The 7,887-nt window shown below is 44.3% G+C and overlaps 2 protein-coding genes across 2 annotated transcripts; one reads left to right on the forward strand and one right to left on the reverse strand.

Moving 5' to 3' along the window:
* The first annotated feature begins 189 nt into the window (after positions 1-189).
* On the forward strand, positions 190-2,295 carry LOC135627563 (probable mediator of RNA polymerase II transcription subunit 26b). Its single transcript, XM_065133685.1, has 10 exons — positions 190-208; positions 286-725; positions 794-862; positions 955-1,037; positions 1,318-1,370; positions 1,466-1,563; positions 1,653-1,668; positions 1,755-1,900; positions 1,983-2,076; positions 2,162-2,295. Exons 1-10 carry the CDS (start codon positions 190-192, stop codon positions 2,293-2,295), a joined length of 1,152 nt encoding a protein of 383 aa, XP_064989757.1.
* A 299-nt stretch (positions 2,296-2,594) lies between these two features.
* LOC135626932 (flavonoid 3',5'-hydroxylase 1-like) lies at positions 2,595-4,461 on the reverse strand. Its single transcript, XM_065132766.1, has 2 exons — positions 3,555-4,461; positions 2,595-3,394 (listed from the first exon to the last, which is right to left on the reverse strand). Exons 1-2 carry the CDS (start codon positions 4,440-4,442, stop codon positions 2,765-2,767), a joined length of 1,518 nt encoding a protein of 505 aa, XP_064988838.1. The 5' UTR covers positions 4,443-4,461; the 3' UTR covers positions 2,595-2,764.
* Between the last annotated feature and the right edge of the window lie 3,426 nt (positions 4,462-7,887).

Below are 7,887 nucleotides of genomic sequence, written 5' to 3' on the forward strand. Positions count from 1 at the left end.
CTCCGAAGGTTAACTCCCCCTGGCTTCGGTCCATACCCCACATAGATATCGAGCATCTCATCATCTATGTAGAATCTAGCAACCAAAGTAGGCAGCTTCCTTCAAACGTAGGAAGAGAAGAAGAGCACAGCATATGCGGGCCAAATATAAGATCTCTTTTTCTCATTGTTGATCAATCCGACTTCGTCGATGGAGCGGAAATGTAGAGGTAGATCATTGATCGATCCTTCGATTGTTTAGAGAGTAAGGCATTGGGTGTTCTACTGAAGTCTCTTCGATTTTCAGGTTACTCCGATTCATTGGGTTACTGGAGGAAGTACTTCCGGTGTTGCATGACCGACATATTTGACGTGATCAGGAACGCATTTCTTGTTGCTTCTACCGACAACCCTGATGAGTTTGTCAACCACAGAGATGAGATGGTGGAGATGATACATACTTGGAGCCAGTGTTCCGGCTGCAGTGCCTTGGAGGCTGAGCGTGTAGATCCCAACCGTATAGGTGAGGACGACGACGGTAGCAGGAGAAGACCTCAAGAGGAGATTAAGGTTGTTGGATCCGTTGACGATCCTGGCACCGGCAAGCAGCCCGAAAAGGGTAAAAGGAAGGTTAGATTTTACAACGATGAGGATGAGGAGCCAAGTGATGAGCCCATGGAGGAGGACACAGAGATACGTGAGGTTATGAGGATCAAGGAGTTGGTGATGAAGCACAAGGGAGAAGAGGTTTGCAATAATGCTGCTTGCATTGGAGTTCTTCAAGTTCATGTTTGATCTTTGCTGTTCTTATTCAGGCTGATGACATCCTTTTCGAGTTACTACGGCAGCTGCAGACGATAAAGATGTCAGTAAACACTATACAGGTCAGTATGCAATTTCCATTTCTTTATGGAACCGATAAAAGGCTTGCCATTACGTGCTCGTTGTTAGGGCTGACCTCCGTCGGGCTACGTAGGTCACTGGAATCGCCAGGGCATTGAGGGATCTGAGGAAGCACAAGTCAAAGGAGATCAAACGACTTTTCAGGGCTCTCATCAAGTAGCTCACACTTCTAACATTGCTGATATATAACATAGTTTGCTGTCTCTGCAATCCAATCTCCAATTTGCTAGTTTGCTTTTCACAAGTAGGACTTGATCATAGGTAGATGTTTGATCATGTTTCTTTCGAGGAAACATTAAGATTTCTTATGGAACTACATGCTGATACACTTGCATCATCTTAGCAAGTTACGGAGAGATTCCCTACTATTTAGATTAGATGTATGCATAGAATTTGATGTGCATCATCTTATTGCTTTTTTGCTGTTTGACGACAGTGATTGGAAGATGATTGTTGAGGAAGAGATCAGAGGCACTGCTCCGACTGCACGTATGTCTCTGGTGGACCAATTCATTCTACTGTCCTTTGGACGTTGTTAGAGATTGCTATTCTACAACGCATCACCTTATACAACTCGCATGTAGGTGTGGTGGCTCTCGACTCTGAGGCCAATCCATCTCATACCAACATGGATGAAGAGGAACTCTTCTCTGCTAAATCGAGTCCTGTCGACCTCTCCAAGGTAGACTCATAATTGCTGACCATGTTCTGACCCGTTCCCTGATTCATTGACGACTAACGAATTCAGTTGCTCTTCTCTTCCTTTCCCAGAAAGATGATGATGGAAGTAAGTTTTGCAGTGAATTCATCTGTACCGATGTACGTCGATCCTGTGTTTACTTCCCAACCTGGTGCCTCTTAAAAATGGTGCAGACGTGAACCATGAGGAAGCGAGAAGAAGCCGTAGTAACCTCACGAGCAAGCCAAATGACGCGGCAGAAGATGCCTTCAGTACTGTAAATCCCCAGGCCGAAGGCCATCGTCCTCAAAAGGTTGCTGACGCTGGAACTCCGAAGGAGGTGGTTGGTGGTAGCACACACGCATGTTTCATTTCAGCACTACAGGTTTGTCTGACTCATTCTACTTGGCTGTTCTATGCAGCTGGTTGGGTCTTCCTGTAGCATGTTGACGGAGTCTGATAAGCTGGAGACTGTAAAGAGGAAGCTCAAAGAAGGATACCGAGAAGCAGAGAACGGTTTGTTCCTTCTTGTCTTCTTGTGGATTAGTCTCTGCTCGTCTCTGAGGCAGTAAAAGACTTCATGGAATACTTACCGGTGCAGCTAAAAGGCAACGGAGAATTCAAATAATGGAGCCGCATGAGTTGCCGGAACCTCCTCCTCATCGGATAGAAGGGCAAGAGACGGGGAAACGTCACTACAGGGGTAGATATGGGCGGTGGTATCGCTGGCGTTGAGTTGAGGACGGCATCCGCATGCCATTTGCTGAGCATGCAAAGCTACTTCACACGCGGAGAGAACGAGGACATGGTCTCAGTTCTCTTTCTTGAACGATGTACAGCACACATATTGTACTACTCACGATGCGGAAAGACGTGCTGTTTGTATAAGCGCTGCTGTCTTCAAAGTACTGTTGTCTAATTGCAGTGGTATCTGAAGGCTCGTGCTACATGTAGATTCTCGCATATTTCCGATGCATAACTTTTGATACTATGATCCTAAAAGGAGCTCAACGAAAGAAAGTACCAAAGGAAGATTTCTGAACTGGAAGCTATATTTCACTTATTATTGGAAATTATCACAACAAGAGGTGTACAAGAAATAGAACTCTGCCGTTGACTTGTATGATGTACTGTATCGTGTCCTGCCACCCATGACACGCGAATCGATCAGATATAGTGCTGTCGTTGTACATCTTTGCAGGCATCACATGTAGGCGCTGTCCGCAAGGCGTGGGCTAACCGCGGTCTTGAGAGGCACTGCCTTGGGGAGCACGAGGCCAAACCTCTCCTCCATGTTGAGCTCTTCCACGTCGTCGGCGAGCTTCCAGTCGAAGGAGTGCACCAAGGAGCCGAGGGTGTACTGCACAAAGACGAGCCCGAGCTGCATCCCTGCGCAGATCCTTCGGCCGGCACCGAAGGGAATCAGCTCGAAGTCGTTGCCCAGCGGCTCGATGTGTGCGTTTTTGCCGCTCAAGAACCTCTCCGGCTTGAACTCCAGAGGGTCCTCCCACACGTTGGGGTCCCTCCCTATGGCCCAGATGTTGATGAGGAGCCTGGTGTTCTCGGGGATGTAGTATCCGTCCACCTCGCACGATTCGAACGAGTAGTGTGGGATGCCCAGCGGCGTGGAAGGATGCAGCCGCAGCGCCTCTTTGCAGATGGCTCGCAGGTAGGGGAGTTTGGGTATGTCGGACTCTTCCAGCCTCCGGCTTTTGCCTATCACTTGGTCCATCTCAGCTTGAGCCTTCTTCAGTATGGTTGGGTTCTTCAGCATCTCCGCCAGCGCCCACTCGATTGTGACGGAGGATGTATCGGTTCCAGCGACGAACATGTCCTACAAGGAGAAGGACAAGGTTACATCTCTGTCAAATCATGACACTGGTGATGTGTGAGGAGCGATGAGCATGATGTGTTTGTAAACGCCGGGGGTAGTTGGTTGTTCATATGATACTAATATGTTATGGGAATTATTGTGGAGGGGAGGAGGAGCTCACGAAGATGAAGCCTCGGATGTTGACGTCGGAAAGCGACACGCCATCGGCGTCCACCTTGTTGGCCAGCAAAAGGTCGAGCACGTCCGGCCTCCCCTTGCGCTCGTGCGCCGTCTCCTGGTGCTCGGCCACGAACTCGGAGAGGATGGCGTCCATCCTCAGGTGGGCGCGGCGCAGGTGGCGCTGCACCCCCTGCAGATCCATCCACGCGATGGCCGGCACGAAGTCGCTGATGTTGAACATCCCCACCCCTGTCAGCATCTCCGTGACCGCGTGCTTGAACTTGCTCGACTCCTCGCCCTGCGCCGCGAACACCCGCCGCGACAGCACCACCTGGCCGATTATGTTGGCGTTGGAGCACACCACCGCCTCCTGGACGAACACCGGCCGGGAGTTTTTGCTCGACTCGCGCATGGAGCGGAGCAGGCGGCCGACCTCGTCAGCCCGGACCTGTGCCCAGTCCGCGATTGCCTTGGGGCCGAGAAGGTGGAGGTTAGAGAACCTGCGGAGAAGCTTCCACCGAGGCCCGTAGTTGGAGAACACGAAGTTCTGGCCGTCGTAGGTGACGTCCTTCCCGCTGATGGTGGAGGGGCGGTTGGCGAACTGGAGGTCGTGCGCCTTGAGGAATGATCGAGCGGCGCCAGCCGTGGAGGCCACCACGACCCGCACGGTGCCCATCTTGAGGTGCATGATGGGGCCGTAGCGCTTGGCGAGTTCAGCCAGCGAGGCGTGGGCCATGGGACCTATCTGCGGCAGCGCGCCGAGCACCGGAATACCCTTCGGCCCGGGGGGGAGCGGCAACCGTGGGTTCGATCGTAGCCTGCGGCGGAGGAGGAGGTGGACGACAACGCTCAAGAGAATGCCGACGATGAGCACAGTGTCAACAGCCATGGTGATGGTGGTGCTGCGTTTGCTTGGCTCAATAAAGGTCCGTCTGATGCTTCATATATATACACAGGGAGAACATGCACGGAGGACGAAAAGTCAAAGTCTAGCGGATGATGTCTGCTTTGAACGTCTCAATTGGCGTTGTGGCCGCCAGAAACCCAAACGTTTATTGCACACAAAGGAAGAACGAGTTGATGGCTCTTTGAAAAGCATTATTATTATTATTATTATTATTATTATTATTATTATTATTATTATTATTTTATTCATCTTTTCTTTTTTATCTTGACTTGAAACATTAAACCTTGTGGAAATGTTTGTTTCTTTTGTGGACTATATGTCTATACATGATCTGTAGGTTGGTCTCTTATATCGATGCATCGTTCTTAGAAATATAGACACACACACACAACAAATGACAGTCTTCGATGGAGGATGGTTTAGCCAAAATTGACTCGTGAAAACAGAGTGAATTTTGGTCAGTCAAACGGAATACTTGAGTGATCAACACGTATACTACTCACGATATGATTTAATTAATAATATATATGACACTTATACGTAGATTCGAACATAAGACAAATATACTAACCAATTGAAGTATCTTAGCAAAGACTATAATACCAAAATGGTAAATCTAAAATTTTACTTATTGTATAATAATTAATACCATAATTTTTTTTTTCACTTTGCACAATAAGCCATAATTCTCTTTTTGTTGTTATAATTTGCATACCGCAATATCATAAGTTAAATCAAGAATAACAATATACTATTAATCCAATGGGGACTACAACTATGTATCCATAAGTGGAACATTTATGGATGCATATGTTAAGCATAACTCTTGATAGGTAAACTAATACAACTAATTCTAAATATTAACAAATAAATCTTTGGTATGAAAAAAATAATTGGTATCACAAGTAAATCGAATTTTGGCAACACAAATCTACTTTTGGTTAGCCTCATAGCAAGGAGCAATATGAAGAACACTACATGACTATAGATTTCTCAGCACGGCAGCTTAATTTTGTGCATCCACACCTCCTCTCTCACCACAAGACTGGCAATTCTTTGTAGTATTGAATCTGTTCCAAGTGCGTTGCTTACGGAGGACAATATTATTTGTGGAGACATGAAAAGGACTTGACTTTGTGATATGTGCAAGTTTAGGGTTCATAAATTTTGAATAAGAATGATGGTGGCATGCTTAATTATTCTCATATATTATGCTCAATTTTGTATCGGATTTTTGTTTAGGTTAACGGTTCAAAATCTCATCACATAAATCGTTATATTTAAAATATTGACTCGATAGTGATGTATTAATCTATTTACTAGGGGTTAAGGATTCATAATTTTCGTCATATAAATTTTATACCTAAGACATCCACTTAATAGTAATATATTAGGCGATATACTAGTGTATCAGATTCGCCTAAAACATTGATCCGATAGTAATATACTGATTTTACGCTTGTGATCAATATATCGGAGACATTCACTAAAAATCGAGATTTTGAAACATCATATAAAATATTAGTTTAATATTCAACTACGAATATTCAAAATCTCATTCGATCAATTTTACACCTAAAAAAATAATTAGGTAGTAGAGTGCGAGGACTAATTAGCAAACGTTATAGAATCAAAGCTCATCTAATAAATTTTCATCTATTCAGAGCCGTAAGATCTTATGATTTAACATATATTTATTTTATTTGACATGAGGTGACGTACTTAACAGTTCTCCTCCCGTCGACGTCGAGCCCTGCATGAACAACGGTGCCATCCAAAAAAGGGGAACCATGTGACGAAGTTTCTTCTGCGCTGATACGTTCTTATTCTTGCGAGAGACAGCGTAGTAAAGCAAACACCGACGAGTCCCTCTACGAAACGCTCCAAAGGGTTTGGTGGTTCCAATTCCCTTCCAAACTAAACTTTGACGCTGCCGTCCACTTGGGAAAGTTTGACACGGCAATCACATCACCTTATCTGCCTCTCCAAATCGTCAAACATCTCTCTCACGGTCAAGCTATATAGTCCAATGAATTCTCTCGTGCAGGCGAGACTGCACCTCCTTCCTTCTTCTGTCACAGGTAGCGGCGATCTGTGGCAACCTCACACGTTGAATTGCTATTCTGCTAGTCAAAGTTTGTGCATGATAGCGGGGTTGGTGGCCATATAGATCTGAGGTTTCTTTATAGGGCTCCAAACAATTTAGCCAACGAATGACTCTTTGTTTTTAACCCTTCCTACTTAAATATTGTGGATCCATTGTTGTCATTTAAGAAGGGATTCGGACAAAAATGAACTCTACAAACGGGCAATCTATCAAAAACTATATTCTTACCGATTCATTAGCCACAAGTAGATGTATGTATGCCGCTAAGAAGATGTCATCAATAATGTGATCGGAGAAATTAGTGTAAGAAGTCATTTTCAGATACAGCCAGCTCAAGGCAAGGAAGGAAGGAAGGAAGGAAGGAAGGAGGATTTTGTGAGATTTCGATTGAAAAAGGGATGGATAATATGAGGTGTTGTGTCATCGTCCTTTGTCTCTGTGCAACTGTTGTATTGATAGAGTAACTACGTAGAGACATGGAAGAGTTGGTGGCATTTTCCATGGTCTAAATTCATGAACATTGAATTGTCCCAATCACGAATTCAACCATACAAAGCATTGAACCACATTCCCGCATATATATATATATATATATAATTCAACTGTTCAACTGATGATGTCTCTATAAAGATATTAAGTACCGACGTCGTCGCCTTCTGCGGTGCTGCTGCTGTTGCAGGCGGAAACAAATATTTTTGAAGTGTGATGGATAAGTGCCATATTCGGAACAGTCACTTCTTGGGAGTAATTAATTGGCAGATCACTCGTGTTAGGCTCATCGAGATAAGTCTTTCCATCACTCTGATGCAAATCAACCCAACGTGGAGAGCTGTTCCTTTCGGTGTGCTCTTTCTTTCTTTGACTGTTGGCCTAATCTAGTTTCTTATGTTACGGTGTGTGGAGGAGAACAAAGACTCAAAACATCTCCTCTTTTTGGCATTATTTATTTATTGATCATTTTTTTCTTAAAAAAATTTATAGAAAATTTAATTACAATAGTTGTTTTTTACCAATTGATTTTTTTTGCTGTCTTTGAATGTATTATTAAAATTTATTTATTGATCATTTTTTTTGTTTCGTTTGGGTTATTAGGAGCCCAAAACTGTTGCCTCTTCACTCCATTAATAAAAATAAAAAGGCTTAAATCTTCTTTGGAAAGGAAGTGAGAGAAATTCTGGTGACACTTAATAGCAAAGAAGATTTTTACAACTATACGAAGAAATCTCTTTACTCTTTTCTTTCTATTCCTTTTTCGCTTGTTTTCTTTATCTGTCTTTCTGTATTTTTGTTAAGGAATCTATCTAATCAACCTTAGTTGTC

Source organism: Musa acuminata, chromosome BXJ2-11 (genome assembly GCF_036884655.1).
Source record: "Musa acuminata AAA Group cultivar baxijiao chromosome BXJ2-11, Cavendish_Baxijiao_AAA, whole genome shotgun sequence".
Taxonomy (NCBI): Eukaryota; Viridiplantae; Streptophyta; class Magnoliopsida; order Zingiberales; family Musaceae; genus Musa; species Musa acuminata.

Excerpts from the sequence above, each read along its gene's own strand:
- LOC135627563 (XM_065133685.1), top strand. Across the intron at positions 726-793 it reads TGAAGCACAAGGGAGAAGAG|GCTGATGACATCCTTTTCGA; the intron begins GTTTGCAATAAT and ends GTTCTTATTCAG. Across the intron at positions 863-954 it reads TGTCAGTAAACACTATACAG|GTCACTGGAATCGCCAGGGC; the intron begins GTCAGTATGCAA and ends CGGGCTACGTAG.
- LOC135626932 (XM_065132766.1), bottom strand. The coding sequence starts at position 4,442 with ATGGCTGTTGACACTGTGCTCATCGTCGGCATTCTCTTGAGCGTTGTC. Across the intron at positions 3,395-3,554 it reads ACATCCGAGGCTTCATCTTC|GACATGTTCGTCGCTGGAAC; the intron begins GTGAGCTCCTCC and ends TTCTCCTTGTAG.